Genomic DNA, 24,846 nt, shown 5'->3' with positions numbered 1-24,846 from the left:
ACCTTGGTGATCTATGTTACATCACTTAATCCAAGGATGCTCAGTTATGACTATCACAGTTTTAAAAGAAACATCGGCTCAGGCTTCTCGGTCCCAATGTCAGGGACCAGCTTGGTAATGGAAGGACTTGGCTTGACAACAGAACTGAACCATACATCGCTCACAATCAATATTTTTACACCTACTCCATCTGTGAATCCTTCACCACTTTTATATGTTCTATCACAGTTTGGTGAAGGGAGAACTGGAAAACATTGAAGTCCAATCCTTTACCTAAGGCTTCTGGTTGAATCTTCTAGTCAGGACATAGTATAATACATTATAATTCTACCAAGCTTGACAAAGTTCATTAAGGCTAACCTTGATCTGCTGCATTCTAAAATTATGTACTACTTCTTTCATGGGTTTACTGATTTCTCACTACAGGTGCGTTTGCACCAAGACAAGTAGCTGCAGTTCACATTTCAGCTACAGATTACTGCGTCCACATCAAAAGGTTTCCTGCCAAGCAGCAGCAAAATTCTTCTGCTCAGGAGAGCTCTCCCCAACAATTAAAAAAGTCAACATTCCAAAACATGGAGCAAAGTTCTGGGTCTCGGCATTTAGATTAAGGTCAGGTACATTTTTACTTAATTATTCAGCCTTGGACGTAGGCATTGCAGGCAAGGCTGGCAATTATTGCTCTGAATAGGTGGTAATGGGCAGTCTTGCTGAATCGCTACAGTGTAGTGATCCTGATTCAACTGAGCAGCTTTCCTAGACCATTTCAGAGGACAGTTACGATTCAATGGTGTTGCTGTGGACTGGAATCACATGTAGGCCAGACCAGGTATAAATAGCAGTTTTCCTTCCTTATCATTCTTAAGTTGATTAAAGGAGTTGATAAGTCAGAGAAACTATTTCCTCTGGTATCTGGTACGCAGAACAAGGTGGTGGTGGTGGGTGGAGCGCGATGGTGTGGTTGCAGGGCCATAACCTTAAAATTAGAGCTGGACCATTCAGGTGTGATATCAGAAAGCACTTCTTCACATGAAGGGTTGTGGAAATCTGGTACTCTCTCCCTTATTGAGTTGTCGAAGCTAGGTCAATTAAAAAATTCAAAACTGCGAGATAGATTTGTTAGGTTTGTTACTGAGGAACATGGATCAAAAGCAGGTAAATGGAATTGAGATAAGGATCTGCATAATCTAACTGAATGGCAGAACAGGCTCAAGGGGCTCAATGGCCTCCTTCTGTTCCTAAAATATTATAAAAAACATGACAAAAAGAAATGGCACAATTCAGTCTCCCAAACCACAAGCTGTGAATGATTTAGTGATGTGTGACATATATTTCATGATGCAGGCTCTGGAAATTCTTCTTGCCCTAAAGCATACGGAACCAGATACTTTCTTCAATCAGATTGAAAACATTCTAAAATTGGTTGATCAAACTGTCTGAATATTTGAATTTGTCTGTCTTTTTAATTTAGCTTTTCCTATTTCACTCATTTTTTGCACTACATATAGTTTACATAATATTGCAGCAATGCTCAAAAGATCTGAATTCCATTTCATAAACATAATACTGGTTACTGTTTTTAACACTATGGTAATGTAGCATTTTTAGAGAATTGTCAGAAAAAAAACAAAATTATCAAATTGCATTTTTCACAAGCAACCACTTTACACCATTGCACTATGTTGAAACACTCATGGATGCTAATATTTCTTTTGGAAAAAGCTGTCAAGGAAAATCAGCATTAAAAGGGATAAACCTCAAACTACAGCATAAAACATAGCTGATATAAACATAATTTTAAAAATTGAGTAATACAAAATTAAATTCTTGTATAAGACAGTTTTAAAATCCATCCTTAAAACCAGGAACGTGAACACCTTCTACCTGTTCAAACAAAGTCATCGCAAATTTCTGATGAGGAATGCAATGCGTTGCCGTGCAAATGTCCTCTTTCGTTTCATCAGCGATATGAAAGTGTATGCGCATGAGGATATTTTCCTGTGAAGAATATAAATGGTTATATGCTGCATTTGAGCTTCGCCATAATTAAAAACAATGAATTCAATATTGAATTTCAAAACATCAACAATCAATAGTAACGTCTCACAGCAAGATTGCTGTCTTAATCATAGGTTTTTACTTGATTATTATGGGCGATATCAATGTTGTTAAATAAGTTAGCCACATGTTGTTCGGAATCCAGATGTGGTTTACTGCATTGATTGAGTAGTAAATAGATAATGAGTAAGGGACACCATTGTTGGGTGTGTGTTCCCAATACTTATATGCACACAAGAGGTGGGTCTGGTGGGTCTTGGTGAGACAATCAACATTCTCAACAAACGCGTTGATTGTCAAAGTAGAGCTCGCAACTTCTGGGCAAAAACCCAGAAGCTGCACGAGGATGTGCTATGTCTATAAATTCATGCCGAAGTTCAAAATGTAGTACTTCAGCTCCTTATTACAAGAGCGATGAATCTCTCGCTCCTTATTACAAGAGCGATGAATCTCTCGCTCTGCAACAACAAATATACTAGCCAGCTCCTGTTAGCATGCACCTTTTAATTTTCATATGCAGGTTTAATGCAAAATTGGGACTGTAAGAAAAATTATGCCATGCGTCTTAGAAACCACAGAACCAAAGAAAAATTACAGCACAGAAGGAAGCCATTCAGCCCATCGTGTCTGCACTGGCCAAAAAATACTAGCTGCCTAATCTAATCCCACCTTCCAGCACCTGGTCCATAGCCTTACAGGTTGCAGCACTTCAGGTGCATGTGCAGGTACCTTTTAAATGAGTTGAGGGTTTCTGCCTCCACCACCGTTCCTGGCAGTGAATTCCAGACACCCAGCATCCTCTGGGTGAAAAGGTTTTTCCTCATGTCCCCTCTAATCCTTCTACCAATCACCTTAAATCTGTGTCCCCTGGTAATTGACCTCTCCACTAGGGGAAACAGGTCCTTCCTGTCTGCTCTATCTAGGTCCCTCATAATTTTGTACACCTCAATTAAGTCACCCCACAGCCTCCTCTGTTCTAAGGAAAACAACCCCAGCCGATTCAATCTTTCCTCATAGCTGCAAATTTCAAGCAGCTATGTGCATTATTATGTATATTATTGCAAATCTCCTCTGCACTCTCTACAAAGCAATTATGTCCTTTATGTAATGTGGTGATCAAAACTGTACGCAATACTCCAGCTGTGGCCTAACCAGCGTTTTATACAGTTCCAGCATTACATCCCTGCTTTTTTGTATTCTATACCTTGGCCAATAAAGGAAAGCATTCCATATGCCTTCTTCACCACTCTATCTACCTGTCCTGACACCTTCAGGGACCTGTGGACATGCACTCCAAGGTTTATCACTTCTACTCCTCTCAATATCCTCCCATTTATTGTGTATTCCCTCGCTTTGTTTGCCCTCCCCAAATGCATTACCTCACACTTCTCCAGATTGAACTCCATTTGCCACTTTTCCACCCACTCAACCAAACCATTGATATCATTCTCGAGTCTACAGCTATCCTCTTCACTATCAACTACATGGGCAATTTTTGTGTCATCAGCAAATTTCCCAATCATGCCTCCCACATTTAAGTCCAAATCATTAACATATACCACAAACAGCAAGGGACCCAACACTGAGCCCTGTGGAATGCCACTAGAAGCCGCTTTCCATTCGCAAAAACATCCGTCGACTACTACCCTTTGTTTCCTCTCACTGAGCCAATTTTGTACCTTTTAAATGAAGCAATGAATCAGTCAACAAAATATCCATCATTTTGAAACCAAAATCCACAAATATTCAGCCATTAGCAAACTCAGCTAGCCAGCCAGGTTATGTATGTCGAATTGGCTTTAAATGCTTTAATCTAAACAAGTCCAGATTGGAAAATTTACCTGAGCAGATAATGGGAAAGTCAGTAAAAGAGAAAAGAAACATGATTTTGAAATGCTACCCACTACCTTCGATTGATTTTGAAGTCACTTTGCTGACTATGACTGTCCAAAACAACTGGATCAAAAAAACTGTTAGCTTTTTAACCAATTATTAAACTGAAAATTTCTAAATTCACTTGTAACAGCCCTTCAAAACACTCCCACAGGGGATGCTGAGACCAAGTGGGCCCACATCAGAGACGCCATCTATGAGTCAGCTTTGACCACCTACGGCAAAAGTGCGAAGAGAAATGCAGACTGGTTTCAATCTCATAATGAAGAGCTGGAACCTGTCATAGCTGCTAAGCGCATTGCACTTTTGAACTACAAGAAAGCCCCCAGCGATTTAACATCCGCAGCACTTAAAGCAGCCAGAAGTACTGCACAAAGAACAGCTAGGCGTTGCGCAAACGACTACTGGCAACACCTATGCAGTCATATTCAGCTGGCCTCAGACACCGGAAACATCAGAGGAATGTATGATGGCATGAAGAGAGCTCTTGGGCCAACCATCAAGAAGATCACCCCCCTCAAATCTAAATCGGGGGACATAATCACTGACCAACGCAAACAGATGGACCGCTGGGTTGAGCACTACCTAGAACTGTACTCCAGGGAGAATGCTGTCACTGAGACTGCCCTCAATGCAGCCCAGCCTCTACCAGTCATGGATGAGCTGGACATACAGCCAACCAAATCGGAACTCAGTGATGCCATTGATTCCCTAGCCAGCGGAAAAGCCCCTGGGAAGGACAGCATTACCCCTGAAATAATCAAGAGTGCCAAGCCTGCTATACTCTCAGCACTACATGAACTGCTATGCCTGTGCTGGGACGAGGGAGCAGTACCCCAGGACATGCGCGATGCCAACATCATCACCCTCTATAAAAACAAAGGTGACCGCGGTGACTGCAACAACTACCGTGGAATCTCCCTGCTCAGCATAGTGGGGAAAGTCTTTGCTCGAGTCGCTCTGAACAGGCTCCAGAAGCTGGCCGAGCGCGTCTACCCTGAGGCACAGTGTGGCTTTCGTGCAGAGAGATCGACTATTGACATGCTGTTCTCCCTTCGTCAGATACAGGAGAAATGCCGTGAACAACAGATGCCCCTCTACATTGCTTTCATTGATCTCACCAAAGCCTTTGACCTCGTCAGCAGACGTGGTCTCTTCAGACTACTAGAAAAGATCGGATGTCCACCAAAGCTACTAAGTATCATCACCTCATTCCATGACAATATGAAAGGCACAATTCAACATGGTGGCTCCTCATCAGAGCCCTTTCCTATCCTGAGTGGTGTGAAACAGGGCTGTGTTCTCGCACCCACACTTTTTGGGATTTTCTTCTCCCTGCTGCTTTCACATGCGTTCAAATCCTCTGAAGAAGGAATTTTCCTCCACACAAGATCAGGGGGCAGGTTGTTCAACCTTGCCCGTCTAAGAGCGAAGTCCAAAGTACGGAAAGTCCTCATCAGAGAACTCCTCTTTGCTGACGATGCTGCTTTAACATCTCACACTGAAGAATGCCTGCAGAGTCTCATCGACAGGTTTGCGTCTGCCTGCAATGAATTTGGCCTAACCATCAGCCTCAAGAAAACGAACATCATGGGGCAGGATGTCAGAAATGATCCATCCATCAATATTGGCGACCACGCTCTGGAAGTGGTTCAAGAGTTCACCTACCTAGGCTCAACTATCACCAGTAACCTGTCTCTAGATGCAGAAATCAACAAGCACATGGGTAAGGCTTCCACTGCTATGTCCAGACTGGCCAAGAGAGTGTGGGAAAATGGCGCACTGACACGGAACACAAAAGTCCGAGTGTATCAGGCCTGTGTCCTCAGTACCTTGCTCTACGGCAGCGAGGCCTGGACAACGTATGCCAGCCAAGAGCGACGTCTCAATTCATTCCATCTTCGCTGCCTTCGGAGAATACTTGGCATCAGGTGGCAGGACTATATCTCCAACACAGAAGTCCTTGAAGCGGCCAACACCCCCAGCTTATACACACTACTGAGTCAGCGGCGCTTGAGATGGCTTGGCCATGTGAGCCGCATGGAAGATGGCAGGATCCCCAAAGACACATTGTACAGCGAGCTCGCCACTGGTATCAGACCCACCGGCCGTCCATGTCTCCGTTATAAAGACGTCTGCAAACGCGACATGAAATCGTGTGACATTGATCACAAGTCGTGGGAGTCAGTTGCCAGCATTCGCCAGAGCTGGCGGGCAGCCATAAAGACAGGGCTAAATTGTGGCGAGTCGAAGAGACTTAGTAGTTGGCAGGAAAAAAGACAGAGGCGCAAGGGGAGAGCCAACTGTGCAACAGCCCCAACAAACAAATTTCTCTGCAGCACCTGTGGAAGAGCCTGTCACTCCAGAATTGGCCTTTATAGCCACTCCAGGCGCTGCTTCACAAACCACTGACCACCTCCAGGCGCGTATCCATTGTCTCTCGAGATAAGGAGGCCCAAAGAAGATTAAACTGAAATCACTAGCAATGCAACTATCTGGGGCAACAATAGTTACTTTCTTTTGGTGGGCCTGTAGCAAGTTAAAACCTGCATAAACAGAGTGAAGCATGCAAGGGACATCATGGAAAAGGCATGCTCCAGATTCAAATTCACATTTAATTATATTTCTATACATCATCCATTTTCACTAAAATGCCCATTATCAAAAAGTAAACTGTTATTATCCATCCAGAAGAATGCTGATAGATTTGATTTTAATCTTAAGTAGCATTCTATTGTGATAGGACATGATAAGTGGAAAAAACTACAGCAACGGTCATTGTTATGGATATGGACAGATTTCTAATGATGCAGGCTGCTATAGTTTAGGAATGTTTCACTTATGGGGTGAGGTGAGAAAGAAGGAAAAGGTTTTCTCTGAAGAAACCTTAAGATTTCAAGCCTCCGACAGTGTTTTATTTATAAATCTCACCTGCTGGTGACTCTTTCTTATAGCTGAGAACAACAAAACAGGTGTGCAGTTATGGCATCAACTGAAGGAGGGGAAATGGCCATAGTTTTCTTCTTATACAAACTTAAAAACAAAGCACCAAATCAGTGTCCAGTTTTACCAATAAGGGATAAAGTGCACTCATGGCAGCTCTTTAATGTGGGCCTTGCCGCTCACCACCAGTACAACTCCTGGCCACTGCCAATTAAAATACTGGAGAGTATGAAATTTCTATTTGTAAGTATAATGGTTTTTTTGTCACCCGTTTTCAGTAGTTTCAACAACTGAAGAATATTTTTTCTTCAAATCAACAGTGAGGAAGATGTGCAGAGCTCTTTTCTTCACCGATGGAATAACTTGCACTTCCCCACAGTATAAGAATTCCCAAAATGGAATAGCTCCTGCACTGTGAAGTGTATTATCTATTAGTCAAAAAGGTGAAGTGGCTAGCTGTTGTCCCACTTACAAAACATTCTGCTGCATCATCCATGATCCCCATCTGGAAGCGCTGTTCATCTTGAAAGGTTTTGGCAAGAGCACTACGCAAGGCATCAGAAGGCAGCACTTTTTCTTTGCTGTATTGGAACTGAGTGAAGATTCCCTACAAGAAACAAATTACAGTCAGAGTATTCCAAAATCTATCTGCAGAAACTTCCTCGCAACATGAAAGGTTAATGGGACAGGAAATTTAGGAACATTAGTTTATTTTTCCAAAGAAACCCTCTTTCTTAAAGAGGAAACATCAATCAGAATTCTCCTGAGTTGAGTACTACCTTATGCAATAGGGTGGTTCACTTAAATATTTTCTTTACAACAGAAACAGAAAATGCTGGCTCCACAACTAGAGAATGAACGAAGGAGTTAATTTTTCAGGTATGGACCCTTCAAAACAAAAAGATCCAAAACATGAAGTCCTAGTCATAGTGATAGAGTTATACAGCACAGAAACCAGGCCCTTTGGCCCATCGTGTCTGTGCCGACCATCAAGCACCTATCTATTCTAATCCCATTTTCCAGCACTTGGTCGCTCTACAAAGGCTGCCAAACCTGCTGAGCATTTGCAGCACTTTCTGGTTTTATTTCAGATTTCCAGCACCTGCAGTTTTTTTTGCTTTTTTGCTAAGGATTTTGCCTAGACTTATTTTCCCATTTAAATTACCACCATGTTGGTTATTTTCGAATAGTACTTTCATTTATACAAATTCAATTCTTAAAAGAATCAAAGTTATAGCTAAAGGTTGAAGTTTGGTAGAATAAGCTGTAGTTCGGCAATGTGACACAAATCAGGAGCCCACCCTCAAGTTTTGCTCTTCACAGGAGCAAACAAATCATTCTTTCATTAAGTTATTCAGAATGGAATTATAACTCGTTTTTAATTTAACCCTCTTCCCCCACCAACCACCTCTTGCTCTCGAGTGCAAGCTGCTCCACCCCTCACAGCTACTGTAGATTCTCATTAAAACACAAGGTGGTTATATCTTTTACTACCTAAATCACAAGATAAACGCAAATGAGGTTGGATATTTGGTCCATTTTTGTTCAAGCTGCCAGAAAGACCCTAAAGTTTCCATCAAGTGTTTACACTTTTAGTTTCTAATACTTAAAGTCAAATAGAATCAGAGAAAAGTCAGGAATGAGTCTTTATATTTCAGTATATGTGGCAACGGCAGGATCAACATTTTCTTCTCATTTTTAATAAAATATAAGATATGCAGTCCTGCCAGGTGAAAGAGACAAATACATTTGAATATCTTTTTGTCTGCGAGCACTATCAGAGGGAAAGAAAACATCATGATGTAGTTTTTTGTTTTGATAAGAGGAATTACATGGCATGACTTTCTTTTGCTATCATAGCAAGGGTTTCAAAACTTTTTCTGAGGGTCTACTTGATTTCTTGGTCCTATAAAGAGTTGCCTTTTAATTCAACCTTCAGAATGTGGGCACCAGTGGCAAGATTGGCATTTATTATCCACCCCTAGTTGCCCTGATAAAACTGAGTGTCTTACTGAATCATTCAGAAGGCAGTGAAGAGACTCAGCTAGGCCCAGACAGTGTAAGAACAGCTGGGTTCCTTCTCAAGGGACATTAGTGAACCAGTTCAGTTTTTACAGCAATTGACAACTTAATGGTCACTGATACCGGATTGTTTGATTTCTAGATTTTTTTTGAAAAACTGAACTCAAATTTTTGAACTGCCATTGGTGGGAATTGAACTCTTTCTTTTGATTTTGGATCATTAATCTAATAATAGGATCACTACAGGGAGTTTGCAAGTTCTCCCTGTGACCGCGTGGGTTTTCGCCGGGTGCTCCGATTTCCTCCCGTAGCCAAATACTTGCAGGTTGATAGGTAAATTGGCCATTATAAATTGCCCCTAGTATAGGTAGGTGGTAGGGGAATTGAGGGGAGGTGGGGATGTGGTAGGAATATAGGATTAATGTAGGATTAGTATAAATGGGTGGTTGATGGTCGGCACAGACTTGGTGGGCCAAAGGGTCTGTTTCAGTGCTGTATCTCTAAATAAAAAATAAATAAATAAAATACATTATACTATATTTTCAAAACAAAGCATCTTTACAGTAGATTTTGGTTGGATTGACAATATAGTAAATATGTCACATTCGCACTGAAAGTTCTCATTTCTTACAGCTGGCAAAACTATCTACAATTACAAATTCCAGCATTTCAACTTTTTGCACAAGCAGTTACAAGCACTCATGGTGAAGTATCATCTTCGAAACTTGAGCAATTGCAATGCTACAACCTTCTTCACACAATTAACTTGTTACATTGAACACAATTGTCATTCACAATTATAAGTCACCAAGCTGCTTCAAATAGAGTTAGAATTTCATAAACACTATTTTGCAAGTAAACAATTTGTACATTTCAATTTTCACTTAGAAAACTGGATGATGTGCTACATCTGGTAACATTTCAATCTTCTACCTTTGGGCGGGAATTTTAACGCCCCCCCAAAGAGCAGGTTGGTGGTGGGGGGCGTAAAATGGAGTGGGAACGCTTGGGCGGCCATTCCTGAACTGTTCCTGCCGCCATTTTACGCGGGGTGGCAGATGCAAAAACAGGCCCGCCCGCCCCAGGCCAATTAAGGCCCTGAAGTGTCCAGTTAACGGCCACTTAAGGGCCTCCGCGCACCGTCACGGGAATTTTACCCTTGGGCAGTCGGGCTGCCCAGGCCTGAGAAAAGCCACCTGACAAAAGCAGGCGGCTTTCTGACAGCCTGGAGAGGGGCCCCTCATGATCAGGCACCCTGTGCCCGATGGATGGCTGCCCCTAATGCCCCAACCACCGCCAACGCACCCCACCCCCCAAACGACCACCCTTGCCTCACCAGGGCCCGACTGATCACCCCCAGCGAGGCCACAAAAACTTATCTTTTCCCAGGGTTTCCTTCCTCTTCTGGTTGATGGTGGTTCCCAGTTGCGCTGCTGGGACTAAGAGCTGCCAGCCTGCTGATTTTCCGGCAGCTTCATTAGGTGGGACATCCTGCCTCAATGAGGTGGAAGTCCCGCCTCAGATCAATTAAGGGCCTGGGGACTGTAAAATGCAGTCTGGATCCCCAGGCCAGGTGGAGGCTGGATCGCCACCGACTTTTCAGTTGGTGGAAGCTCCCATCTGACTAAAGTAAATTTCCAGCCTTGATAACTTTTATCACATGATAATTTCCAGGTAAATACAGAAGAAAAACTGGAGCCATCCACTTCCATCTCACCATAAACCACATTTCTTTGCCACCAATCACATTCCACTTGTCCAGTCGGTGTCTGAGGTTGAATCAAGAGAATTCGTAACCGTGGCAAATATATTTGACCCCAAGCTGAGTCATCGAACCCTATATCACAAAGATAGCCTACTTCCGTCTCCGTAATATTGGCCATCTGCAACTCTAAATGTCTTCTACTGAAACCCTAATCCACCGCCAGACTCTACTATTCCAATACTCTCCTGGCCAGCCTTCCATCCTTCACCTGCCGTAAACTTCAGCTCATCCAAAACATAGGCCACCCCATATCATGTCCTGTTCAACCCTCACCTCTACACTCGCTGACAAAGGTTTGTTCTCAGCTGCCCAACACCTTGGGCTGGATTTTATGCGGCTGCCGCCGAGTGTAGCCGTAAAAGATGGTGGCCCGCACGCACGGCTTGGACTCCACAGAGCCACCGCGATCTTAAACACAGCGGCTCATTAACATGCCCGGGGCAGAAACCAACCCTGCCCATTCCCTCCCCCCCCCACCAATAACGTGGCGGTGACAGGCGAGCCGTCCCCGACAACAACGTCCGGCGCCACTGCGCAGGCACCAGCACCAGCACCATTTCTAAAGGGCTTAGAGCCCTAAATGACAGTTTGAAATCATAAAAGCAAATTACGCTTAAAATCTAACAAATAATTAAATAAATCTTTCCATCCCCTCTCTCACCCACTCCCCCCCCACCCCCCCCAATAGCCTTACATGTAATTCCTTACCTACCCACCCCCCAAAATACTTATCTTGATTACGTGACCTTCATCCCCCCCAAAGTTCATAAACTCTTACCCTCAACACCTTCCCACCCTCCCCACAACCAATCCAAAGAGTTTGACCCTGCTCTTCCCCCCTCCTGACAAGTGTCACTCCTCATTTCCCCGGATGGGGATTCAAAGGCACAGCAGTGCCGGCCGCCAGGATGAAGATCCTGATGGTGCATCAGGAGGCAATGGGAACTTCATTAATGCAGGTAAGTTAATTTATTTTAATATTTAAATTGAGGTCCCGTCGCCGAGCGGTGGGGGCTGCCACGAGGCCTCGCCGCACCAAGATCGGGACTGGCCCACGGCGGGCTTCATGCGGGTCAATCTTCATGCCCCCATCCCGAAGTCAAGGCCCTTATAAAATTCAGCCCCTCAACTTTAAAATTCTCATCCTTGTGTTTAAATACCTTTGTGGAGTCAAGCCTCCTTACTTCTATAACTGCCTCCAGCCCCACAACCGTCCGAGAAATCTGCATTCCTCCAACTCTGGCCGCTGACACTTCATCCTCTCTCTGTCTCACATTTGGCAGTTGCACCTTTAGAAATCTAGGCCTCACACTCTTTAATTCCCTTGCTAAATCTGCATTGTCATTTCCTCCTTAAATGCCACCTCTAAGTTGCAACTCCTAATATCTCCTACTTTGACTCAGCATCTGTTTTAGTCTGCTTATATTTCTGTGAAGAGCCTTGGGCTATTATTTTTAAAGTTAAAGATGCTATATAAATGCAATAAATGCACATAGAAGGTCGTACAAGAGAAGGGGCAGTACTGGACCTAATCCTAGGGAATGAAGCCGGACGAGTGGTAGAAGTGTCAGCGGGGCAGCATTTCGGGGATAGTGACCAAAACTCTAAGATTTAAGGTAGTTATGGAAAAGGACAAAGATGTGCCAGAAATAAAAGTACTGAATTGGGGGAAGGCCGATTTCAATATGATAAAACAGGATCTGGCCAAAGTGGACTGGGAACAGCTTTTTTTTTCAAAATATACTTTATTCATAAAAATCTGTAAAAATTACATTCCCAAACAGTTGAAAACAGCATCAAGTCAAAAAATACAAACAGTGCAAAGGTGATCAGTTTCCTTCTATACAATCATGAGGTGCCTCACAACCCTTCCATTTCATTGTCATGCCATATACATTTTTACATTTACAGCACACAAAATTTTCCCGATACAGTTCGAGGAGTTTCCCATGAAACTAGCTCCTCAGTTCAGCTTGGTGGGGGGGGACATTACACTGTGGTCTTTCCCCATTGAGCCTTTGCTGTGGCTGCCCCAAGCTTTAGTGCGTCCCTCAGCACATAGTCCTGGACCTTGGAATGTGCCAGTCTGCAACATTCGGTCGTGGACAACTCTTTGCGCTGGAAAACCAGCAAGTTTCGGGCAGACCAAAGGGCGTCTTTCACCGAATTGATAGTCCTCCAGCAGCAGTTGATGTTTGTCTCGGTGTGCGTCCCTAGGAACAGCCCATAGAGCACAGACTCCTGTGTTACAGAGCTGCTTGGGATGAACCTCGACAAAAACCACTGCATCTCTTTCCACACCTGCTTTGCAAAGACACATTCCAGGAGGAGGTGGGCGACCGTCTCTTCCCCACCACAGCCACCGCAGGGGCATTGTGCAGAGGGGGCGAGACTTCGGGCGTGCGTGAAGGATCTGATGGGGAGGGCCCTTCTCACCACCAGCCAAGCTACGTCTTGGTGCTTGTTTGAAAGTTCTGGTGATGAGGCATTCCGCCAAATGACTTTGGCGGTCTGCTCGGGGAACCATCCGACAGGATCCCCCGTCTCCTTTTCCCGTAGGGCCTTGAGGACATTCCGTGCAGACCACTGCCTGATGGACCGGTGGTCAACGGTGTTTTCCCACAGAAACTGCTCCACGAAGGATAGGTGGTAAGGCACGGTCCAACTGCATAGAGCGTTCTGCGGCAATGTGACCAGGCCCATCCTTCGCAACACCGGGGACAGATAGAACCTCAGCACGTAGTGACACTTGGAGTTTGGAACAGCTACTTATCAGAAAGTCTACATAAGACCAGTGGGAGTCATTCAAAAGGAAATAGTGAGAGTTCAGGGCCAACATGTACCCATTAAGGTGAGGGTAGGACCAACAAGTCCAGGGAACCCTGGATGTCAAGGGAGATAGAGGATTGGATCAGGAAAAAAAAAAGGAGGCTTATGGCAGATTCAGAGGGCTCAGAACAGCGGAGGCACTAGAAGAGTACAGAAAGTGTAGGGCGGTAATTAAAGAATTAATTAGGAGAGCAAAGAGGGGACATCAATAAACACTGGTGGGCAAGATAAAGGAAAATCCTAAGGCATTTTCTAAGTATATTAAGGGCAAGAGGATAACCAGGGAAAGTGTAGGGCCCATTAGGGACCAAAGTGGCAATGTGTGTGTGGAACCGGAGGACATAGGTGAGGTTTTAAATGATTACTTTTCAACTGTGCTTACTATGGAAAAGGACAATGTAGGTGTAGAGATCAGGGAGGGGGATTGCGATATACTTGAACATATTAGCATTGAAAGGGAGGAAGTATTAGCTGTTTCAGCAGGCTTAAAAATGGATAAACCCTAGGCCCAGATGAGATGTATCCCTGGCTGTTATGTGAGGCAAGGGAGGAGATAGCAGGGGCTCTGACACAAATTTTCAAATCCTCTCTGGCCACAGGAGAGGTACCAGAGGATTGGAGGACAGCGAATGTGGCACCATTATTCAAGAAGGGTAGCAGGGATAAACCAGGTAGTTACAGGCCGGTGAGTCTAACAACAGTGGTAGGGAAACTACTGTAAAAAATTCTGAGGAACAGGATTAATCTTCACTTGGAGAGGCAGGGATTAATCAGGGATAGTCAGCATGGCTTTGTCAGGGGGAGATTGTATCTAACTAACTTGATTGAATTTTTCGAGGCGGTGACTAGAGGTGTAGATGAGGGTAAAGCAGTTAGGGAGTCTACATGGACTTCAGTAAGGCTTTTGATAAGGTCCCACATGGGAGATTGGTCAAGAAGGCAAGAGCAATTTGGCAAATTGGATCCAAAACTGACTTCGTGGCAGGACGCAGAGGGTGATGGTCGAGGGTTGTTTTTGCAAGTGGAAGCTTCTGACCAGTGGTGTACCACAGGGATTGATGCTGGGACCCTTGCTGCTGGTAGTGTACATTAATGATTTAGACGTGAATATAGGAGGTATGATCAGTAAGTTTGCAGATGACCTGAAAATTGGTGGTGTCGTAAGTAGTGAGGAGGAAAGCCTTAGATTACAGGACGATATAGATGGGCTGGTAATATGGGCAGAGCAGTGGTAAATAGAATTTAATCCTGAGAAGTGTAAGGTGATGCATTTTGGGAGGACTAACAAGTCAAGGGAATATACAATGGATGGTAGGACCCTAGGAAGTACAGAGGGTCAGAGGGACTTTGGTGTGCTTGTCCATAGATCACTGAAGGCAGCAGCACAGGTAGATAAGGTGGTGAGGAAGACATATGGGATACTTGCCTTTATTAGCCGAGGCATAGAATATAAGAGCAAGGAGGTTATGATGAAGCTGTATAAAACGCTGGTTAGGCCACAGCTGAAGTACTGTGTACAGTTCTGGGCACCACACTCCTTCAGGAGCAGAGAGCAGTTCGACCTGTGTGGGAGCAGTCGGACCAATTCCAGCGCGCCGGAGTTTTGAAAAAAGAAAAAAAGCCAACAGTGACGTCACAGGAAAGCTACAAGCTGATTGGTTGGTGAGTCACTGCTGTTAGGGAATAGCTCTAAATAGCTGGGTAAGTATCTAAGGTAAGAAAAGTTTACAGTTTATTTCATATATAGTAAGTAGCATTTTTTTAAGGGAGTTCTGTAGTAACAAGGACCAGGGAAGAATGGCCCTAGAGTAATTGATTTCATTTGATATTAAGACCTTCCAAAAGGTTTAATTTAAAATGTTAAGTCACGGCAAGAGAGCTCAAAGCCGTGGTGTGCTCCTCGTGCACCACGCTGGAAGCTGGGGACATTTCCAGTGCCCGGGACCAGCAGGTATGCAGGAAGTGTCTCCAGCTGCAGCTCCTGGAAGCCCGGGTTTCGGAGCTGGAGCGGCAACTGGGGACACTGTGGAGCATTCACGAGGCGGAGGGTATCGTGGATAGCACGTATAGAGAGGTGGTCAGACTCCACAGGCAGGAAGGGAATGGGTGACCACCAGGCAGAGCAAGAGGACTAGACAGGCAGTTCAGGAATCTCCTGTGGCTATTCCCCTGCAAAACAGATTTACTGCTTTGGATACTGTTGGGGGGAATGGCCTCTCAGGGGAAAGCAGCAACAGCCCAATTCATTGTACCACGGTTGGCTCTGCTGCACAGGGGAGGAGTAAAAAGTGTGGGAATGCAATAGTTATAGGGGATTCAATTGTAAAGGGTATAGACAGGCGTTTCTGTGGCTGCAAAAGAGACTCCTGGATGGTAATGTTGCCTCCCTGGTGCTAGGGTCAAGGATGTCTCAGAGCGGTTACAGGACATTCTGAAAGGGGAGGGTGAACAGCCAGTGGTCGTGGTACACATTGGTACAAACGACATAGGTAAAAAAAAGGATGAGGTCCTAAAAGCAGAATATAGGGAGATAGGAAGTAAGTTGCAAAGCAGGACCTCAAAGGTAGTGATCTCAGGATTACTACCAGTGCCACGTGCTAGTCAGAGTAGAAATAGCAGGATATATTGGATGAATACGTGGCTGAGGAGATGGTGTGAGGGGGAGGGTTTTAGATTCCTGGAACACTAGGATCGGTTATGGGGAGGTGGAACCAGTACAAACTGGACGGGTTATACCTAGGCAGGACCGGGACTGAGGTCCTAGGGGAAGTATTTGCTAGAGTGGTTGGGGAGGGTTTAAACTAAAATGGCAGGGAGATGGGAACCTTTGCAAGGAGTCAGAGGAGGGGGGATCAAAGACAAGAACAAAAGACAGTAAGGGGAATAAGAAAAGTGATAGGCAGAGAAATCAAGGGCCAGAATCAAACAGGGCCACAGTGAAAAATAGTGGGAAGGGGACAAATAATGTTAAAAAGACAAGTCTTAAGGCTTTGTGCCTTAACGCGCAGAGCATTCGCAATAAAGTGGATGAATTAATCGCACAAATAGATGTAAACAGGTATGATATAGTCGGGATTACGGAGACATGGCTGACCAGGGATGGGAAATGAACATCCAGGGGTATTCAGTATTTAGGAAGGACTGACAAAAAGCAAAAGGCAGTGGAGTTGCATTGCTGGTTAAAGAGGAAATAAACACAATAGTGAGGAAAGATATTAGTGGGGGTTGTATATAGACCTCCAAACTGTAGTGGTGATGTTGGGAATGGCATTAAACAAGAAATTAGAGACGCATGCGATAAAGGAACATCTGTAATTATGGGTGAATTTAATCTGCATATAGATTGGACAAATCAAATCAGTCACAACACCGTAGAGGAGGACTTCTTGGAGTGTATACGGGATGGTTTTCTCGACTAATACGTTGAGGAATCAACTAGAGAACAAGCCATCCTAGACTGGGTATTGTGTAATGAGAGAGGAATAATTGACAATCTAGTGATGTGAGACCCCTTGCAGATGAGCGACCATAATATGATCGAATTCTTCATCAAGATGGAGAGTGACGTAGTTGATTCTGAGACTAGGGTCCTGAATCTTAGTAAAGGAAACTAAGAAGGTATGAGGCGCGGGTTGGCTATGACGGATTGGAAAATGTTACTTCAAGAGACAAGGGTGGATAGGCAATGGCAAACATTTAAAGAGCGCATGGATGAACTGCAACAATTGTTTATCCCTGTCTGGCGCAAAAGTAAAACAGGGAAGGTAGCCAAACCATGGCTTACAAGGGAAATTAGAGATAGCATTAGATCCAAGGAAGAGGCATGTAAATTTGCCAGAAAAAACAACAGACCTGAGGATTGGGAGCAGTTTAGAATTCAGCAAAGGAGGACCAAGGGATTGATTAACAAGGGGAAAAGAGAGTACGAGAGCAAGCTTGCAGGGAACATAAAAACTGACAGTAAAAGTTTCTACAGGTATGTGAAGAGAAAATGATTGGTGAAGACAAATGTAGGTCCCTTGAAGTCAGAAACATGGGAATTTATTATGGGGAATAAAGAAATGGCTGACCAACTAAATGCATACTTTGGTTCTGTCTTCACAAAGGAGGATACAAATATCATATCAGAAATATTGGGGAACACAGGGCTTAGAGAGAGAGGAACTAAAGGAAATCAGTATTAGTAGAGAAATGGCGTTGGGGAAATTGATGGGATTGAAGGCCGATAAATCCCCAGGGCCTGATGGTATGCATCCCAGAGTACTCAAGGAAGTAGCCCTAGAAATAGTGGATGCATTGGTGGTCATCTTCCAAAATTCTAGACTCTGAAACAGTTTCTACAGATTGGAGGGGAGCTAATGTAACCCCACTATTTAAAAAGGGAGGTAGAGAGAAAGCAGGGAATTGTAGACCAGTCAGCCTGACGTCGGTAGTGGGGAAAATTCGAGAGTACATTATCAAAGATTTTATAGCAGAGCACTGAGAAAACAGTGGTAGAATCGGGCAGAGTCAGCATGGATTTACGAAAGGGAAATCATGCTGGACAGATCTACTAGAATTCTTCGCGGATGTAACTAGTAGAGTTGATGAGGGGAAGCCAGTGGATGTGGTTTATTTGGACTTTCAGAAGGCTTTCGACAAAGTCACACATAAGAGATTAGCATGTAAAATTAAAGCGCATGGGATTGGGGGTAGTGTATTGCGATGGATAGAAAATTGGTTGGCGGACTGGAAACAAAGAGTAGGGATAAATGGGTCTTTTTCCGAATGCAGGCAGTGACTAGTGGGGTACCGCACGGATCGGTGCTAGGACCCTAGCTATTCACAATATATATTAATGATTTAGATGAAGGAACTAAATGTAATAACTCCAAATTTGCAGATGACACAAAACTGGGTGGGAGGGTGAGTTGTGAGGAGGATACAGAGAGGCTTTAGGGAGATTTGGACAAGTTGAGTGAGTGGGCTAATGCATGGCAGATGCAGTATAATGTGGATAAATGTGAGGTTATCCACTTTGGTAGCAAAAACAGGAAGGCAGATTATTATCTGAACGGCTATAAACTGAGAGGGGGGAATATGCAGTGAGACCTGGGTGTTCTCATACACCAGTTGCTGAAGGTAAGTCTCTTACCTTCCGGGAGCGGAGCGGAGTGGACCAGTGGGGAGAATGCCAGGAGCGGAGCCTATAAATCGACCTTGAGGATCGAGGCCCAGTCTCTTACCTTCCGGGAGCGGAGTGGAGAGGAATTCTTCCAGCGCGCCGGAGTTTTGAAAAAAAAAAGGCAAACAGTGAGGTCAGAGGGGAGCTGCAGGGTGATTGGAGAAGACTCAGAGGATGGAGTAACTTACCTCAGGTGGGAAAAAAATAAAAAAAAGTGACATCACAGGAAAGTTGTGACCTGATTGGCTGGTAGGGAATCTGCACTGAATTTGAAAATAAAACACTGATTCATTAATTAGGGTTAATTTGTTTATTAATAAATAAGTAGAGTAACTAAACTGGAGGGAGGAGATTACTGTATTTAGCATTTAATATTTATCGCAGAAATCTAGCACTAGGGACCTCTATTTAAATGTAATTTCATTTAATAAGGTTTTAATAAGTATTTATTTTAAATTAATTTATTAATTAGTGCTAGAAATGTCAGTTAGAGGGGGAAAGTGCTTCACCTGTGAGATGTGGGAGGTCCGTGTTCCGGACAACTACATCTGCAGGAAGTGTACCCAATTGCAGCTCCTCACAGACCGCATGGATCGGTTGGAGCTGCAATTGGATGCACTTAGGAGCATGCAGGTGGCAGAAAGCATCATAGACAGGAGTTCTAGAGACGTGGTTACACCCAAGGTGCAGGCAGATAGATGGGTGACTGTTAGAAGGGGCGGGCAGTCAGTGCAGGAATCCCCTGTGGCTATTCCCCTCTCTAACAAGTATACCATTTTGGATACTGTTGGGTGGGTGGGTGGGGGGGGGGGGGGGGGGTGGGGGGGGGAGATGGCCTATCAGGGGAAAACAACAGCAGCAGCCAGAGCAGTGGCACCACGGCTGGCTCTGTTCAGCAGGAAGGGACAAAGCGCAGAAGAGCAATAGTTATAGGGGACTCTATAGTCAGGGGCACAGATAGGCGCTTCTGTGAACGTGAAAGAGACTCCAGGATGGTATGTTGCCTCCCTGGTGCCAGGGGCAAGGATGTCTCTGAATGGGCAAGGGGCATTCTGAAGGAGGAGGGTGAACAGCCAGAGGTTGTGGTGCACATTGGTATTAACAACATAGGCAGGAAGAGTGACAAGGTCCTACAGGGGGATTTCAGGGAGTTAGGTAGTAAGGTAAAAAACAGGACCTCCAGGGTTGTAATCTCAGGATTACTCCCTGTGCCACGTGCCAGTGAGGCTAGAAATAGGAAGATAGTGCAGCTAAATACGTGGCTGAACAGCTGACGTAGGACGGAGGGTTTCAGATATCTGGATCATTGGGATCTCTTCCGTGACAGGTGGGACCTGTACAAGAAGGACGGGTTGCATCTAAGCTGGAGGGGCACAAATATCCTGGCTGCAAGGTTTGCTAGCGTCACTCGGGAGGGTTTAAACTAGTGTGGCAGGGGGGTGGGAACCAGAGCAGCAGGTCAGCAGGTGAAATAACTGAGGGGGAACTAGTGAATAAGGCCAGTAAGACAGAGGAAGAGCAGGCAGGGAGATGTTGCTGAGCACAGCAGGACTGGTGTTCTGAAGTGCGTTTGTTTCAATGCGAGTATAACAGGTAAGGCAGATGAACTTAGAGCTTGGATGAGTACTTGGAACTAAGATGTTGTTGTTATTACAGAGACTTGGTTGAGGGAAGGACAGCATTGGCAGCTAAACGCTCCGGGATGTAGATGCTTCAGGCGGGATAGAGGGGGATGTAAAAGGGGTGGGGGAATTGCATTACTGGTTAAGGAGAATATCACAGCTGTACTGCGGGAGGACACCTGGGAGGGCTCATGCAGCAAGGCAACATGGGTAGAGCTCAGGAATAGGAAGGGTGGAGTCACAATATTGGGGGCTTACTTACAGGCCTCCCAACAGCCAGCGAGAGAGGAGCAGATATGTAGACAGATTTTGGAAAGATGTAAAAGCAACAGGGTTGTTGTGGTGGGTGTTTTTAACTTCCCCTATATTGACTGGGACTCACTTAGTGCTAGGGGCTTGGATGGGACAGAATTTGTAAGGAGCATCCAGGAGGGCTTCTTGAAACAATATGTAGATAGTCCAACTAGAGAAGGGGCCGTACTGGACCTGGTATTGGGGAATGAGCCCGGCCAGGTGGTCGAAGTTTCAGTAGGGGAGCATTTCGGGAACAGTGACCATAATTCCGTAAGTTTTAAGGTACTTGTGGATAAGGATAAGAGTAGTCCTCGGGTGAAGGTGCTAAATTGGGGGGAAGGCTAATTATAACAATATTAGGCAGGAACTGAAGAAGTTAGATTGGGGGCGGCTGTTTGAGGGTAAATCAACACCTGATATGTGGGAGTCTTTCAAACGTCAGTTGATTAGAATCCAGGACCGGCATGTTCCTGTGAGGATGAAGGATACTTTTGGCAAGTCTCGGGAACCTTGGATAACAAGGGATATTGTGAGCCTAGTCAAAAAGAAAAAGGAAGCATTCGTAAGGGCTAGAAGGCTGGGAACAGACAAAGCCCTTGAGGAATACAAAGAAAGTAGGTAGGAACTTAAGCAAAGAATCAGGAGGGCTAAAAGGGGTCATGAAAAGTCATTGGCAAACAGGATTAAGGAGAATCCCAAGGCTTTTTATACATATATAAAGAACAAGTGGGTAGCCAGGGAAAGGGTTGGCCCATTCAAGGACAGAGGAGGGAATCTATGCGTGGAGCCAGAGGAAATGGGCGAGGTACTAAATGAGTACTTTGCATCAGTATTCACCCAAGAGAAGGACTTGGTGGATGATGAGTCTAGGGAAAGGAGTGTAGATAGTCTGCGTCATGTCGATATCAAAAAGGAGGTGGTGTTGGGCGTCTTGAAAGACATTAAGGAAGAGAAGTCCCCAGGGCCTGATGGGATCTACCCCAGAATACTGAGGGAGGCAAGGGAGGAAATTGCTGGGGCCTTGACAGAAATTATTAGAAAGGATTCTTCGGGACAGGATTTACTCCCATTTGGAAACAAATGGACTTAGTAGGTGAGAGGCAGCATGGTTTTGTGAAGGGGAGGTCATGTCTCACGAACTTGATCGAGTTTTTTGAGGAAGTGACGAAGATGATTGATGAAGGAAGGGCAGTGGATCTACATGGACTTCAGTAAAGCCTTTGACAAGGTCCCTCATAACAGACTGGTACGAAAGGTAAAGTAAGACGGGATCACAGGTGAGTCGGCAAGATGGATACAGAACTGGCTCGGTCATGGAAGACAGAGGGTAGCAGTGGAAGGGTGCTTTTCTAAGTGGAGGGCTATGACACGTGGTGTTCCGCAGGGATCAGTGCTGGGACCTTTGCTGTTTGTAGTATATATAACTGATTTGGAGGAAAAGGTAGCTGGTCTGATTAGTAAGTTTGCGGACGACACAAAGGTTGGTGGTGTTGTGGACAGTGATGAGGATTGTCAGAGGATACAGCAGGATATAGATCGGTTGGAGACTTGGGCGGAGAAATGGCAGATGGAGTTTAATCCGGACAAATGTGAGGTAATGCATTTTGGAAGGTCTAATACAGGTGGGAAGTATACAGTAAATGGCAGAACCCTCAGGAGTATTGACAGGCAGAGAGATCTGGGCGTACAGGTCCACAGATCACTGAAAGTGGTGGATAAGGTAGTCAAGAAAGCATACGGCATACTTGCCTTCATCGGTCGGGGCATAGAGTAAAAATTGGCAAGTCATGCTGCAGCTGTACAGAACCTTAGTTAGGCCACACTTGGAATATTGTGTACAATTCTGGTTGCCACACTACCAGAAGGATGTGGAAGCTTTGCAGAGGGTACAGAAGAGGTTTACCAGGATGTTGCCTGGACTGGAGGGTATTAGCTATGAGGAGAGGTTGGATAAACTTGGATTGTTTTCACTAGAACGATGGAGGTGGAGGGGCGACATGATAGAGGTTTACAAAGTTATGAGTGGCATGGACAGAGTGGACAGTGAGAAGCTTTTTCCCAGGGTGGAAGAGTCAGTTACTAGGGGACATAGGTTTAAGGTGCGAGAGGCAAAGTTTCGAGGGGAAGTGCAAGGCAAGTTTTATTTACACAGAGGGTGGTGAGTGCCTGGAACTTGCTGCCGGGGGAGGTGGTGGAAGCAGATACGATAGCGACGTTTAAGAGGCATCTTGACAAATACATGAATAGGATGGGAATAGAGGGATACGGACCCCGGAAGTGCAGATGGTTTTAGTTTAGACAGGCATCAAGATCGCCGCAGGCTTGGAGGGCCAAATGGCCTGTTCCTGTGCTGTTTTGTTCTTTATAAGCATGCAGGTCCAACAGGCGGTAAAAAAGGCAAATGGTATGTTGGCCTTCAGAGCGAGAGGATTCGAGTTCAGGAGTAGGGATGACTTGCTGCAATTATACAGGGCCTTGGTGAGGCCACACCTGGATTATTGTGTGCAGTTTTGGTCTCCTTATCTGAGGAAGGATGTTCTGGCTATAGAGGGAGTGCAGCGAAGGTTTACCACACTGATTCCTGGGATGGCGAGACAGACGTATGAGGAGAGATTGAGTGGGTGAGGATTATATTCGCTGGAGCTCAGAAGAGTGAGGGAGGATCTCATAGAAACCTATAAAATTCTAACAGGACTTGACAGAGTAGATGCAGGAAGGATGTTCCTGATGGTGGGGGAGTCCAGAACCAGGGGTCATAGTCTAAGGATACGGGGTAAACCTTTCAGGACTGAGATGAGGAGAAATTTCTTCACCCAGAGAGTGGTGAGCCTGTGGAATTCGTTACCACAGAAAGCAGGTGAGGCCAAAACATTGTATGTTTTCAAGAAGGAGTTAGATATAGCTCTTGGGTCTAAAGGGATCAAAGGGTATGAGGAAAAAGCAGGAACAGGTTACTGAGTTGGATGATCAGCCATGATCATAATGAATGGCGGAGCAGGCTCAAAGGGCCGAATAGCCTACTCCTGCTCCTATTTTCTATGTTTCTATGATGTGATTGCACTGGAGAGGGTGCAGAGGAGATTCACCAGGATGTTGCCTGGGTTGGAGCATTTCAGCTATGAAGAGAGACTGAAAAGGCTAGGGTTGCTTTCCTTAGAGCAGAGAAGGCTGAGGGGGCACATGATTGAGGTATACAAAATTATGAGGGGCATTGATATATTGGATAGGAAGAAACTTTTTCCCTTAGCGGAGGGGTCAATAACCAGGGGGCATAGATTTAAGGTAAGCGGCAGGAGGCTGAGAGGGGATTTGAGGAAAAATGTTTTCACCCAGAGGGCGGTTGGAATCTGGAACACAATGCCTGAAGGGGTGGTCAAGGCAGGAACCCTCAACATTTAAGAAGTATTTAGATGAGCACTTGAAACACCATAGCATACAAGGCTACGGGCCAAGTGTTGGAAAATGGGATTAGAATAGTTAGGTGCTTGATGGCCGGCGCAGGCATGATGAGCCGAAGGGCCTGTTTCTGTGCTGTATAACTCATTGACTCTAAAGATGTTGTTGTCTGGATATTTATACATTTACAACCAAAGCAATGTAGCAGGGAAACAACCATTGCCAGAACAGGAATGAAGCCACAAAACAAAAAGCTCCATGCCAGATGTGAATATCAATGGCATTTTTAAAGCTTACAACGCCTCAAAAGACGGCAGCAGCGTTACCAGCCGACTTTTTCACAATACATCTTCCATTAAGAAGACCATTCCTTGAAATTTTTCGCTCAAATCCTTATGAAGCACCAAACTTCAGAAAAAATAATTACAGACAGTTTTAGAAAACAAACTATTACCTAGATTTATGTACTTCTGTGTTACCATTTTTAAATGTCAAAATAATGTTAGAATCAAAGTGCTGTATTTCACCTTCAATAAGTAAACAATTAGGGCAGCATCTGCAGCCAGCACAGGCTAGAAATTCCATTCGTGGGAATAACAAGCAGCTCATTTGGAATGGTATAGCTTGGAAAATATTAGAAAAGTGGATGATGTGCTACAGCTGATGCCCATTTGCAGATTAGAAATTTACAAAATAAGTTTCAGGGAAAAAAAAACAAATTTTTAGAAGTCTTAAGGCAGAACTGGAAATATTGCATTTGATCATGCAGTGTTAAAATCTTGAAATCACTTGCAAGTTATGAGTTCTTTCTACAATCCAAGGTAGCCCCAACATCCCTAGCAAACCTGCTGTGTTATCAT

The 24,846-nt window shown here is 44.7% G+C and overlaps 1 protein-coding gene across 7 annotated transcripts in view; it reads right to left on the bottom strand.

The window, feature by feature from the left end:
• Positions 1 to 24,846, bottom strand: part of usp54a (ubiquitin specific peptidase 54a) — a 177,397-nt gene that overhangs the window by 59,260 nt on the left and 93,291 nt on the right. For all 7 annotated transcript variants that reach the window (XM_068020393.1, XM_068020394.1, XM_068020395.1 and 4 more), the window contains exons 4-5: positions 7,367 to 7,501; positions 1,885 to 1,998 (exon numbers count right to left, since the gene is read on the bottom strand). In XM_068020393.1, coding sequence (XP_067876494.1) covers positions 1,885 to 1,998; positions 7,367 to 7,501 — 249 coding nt within the window. The remainder of the gene's footprint in view (positions 1 to 1,884; positions 1,999 to 7,366; positions 7,502 to 24,846) is intronic.

This window comes from Heterodontus francisci, chromosome 42 (genome assembly GCF_036365525.1).
Source record: "Heterodontus francisci isolate sHetFra1 chromosome 42, sHetFra1.hap1, whole genome shotgun sequence".
In the NCBI taxonomy this organism is placed as follows: Eukaryota; Metazoa; Chordata; class Chondrichthyes; order Heterodontiformes; family Heterodontidae; genus Heterodontus; species Heterodontus francisci.
This window is presented reverse-complemented; position numbering and strand designations above follow the sequence as displayed.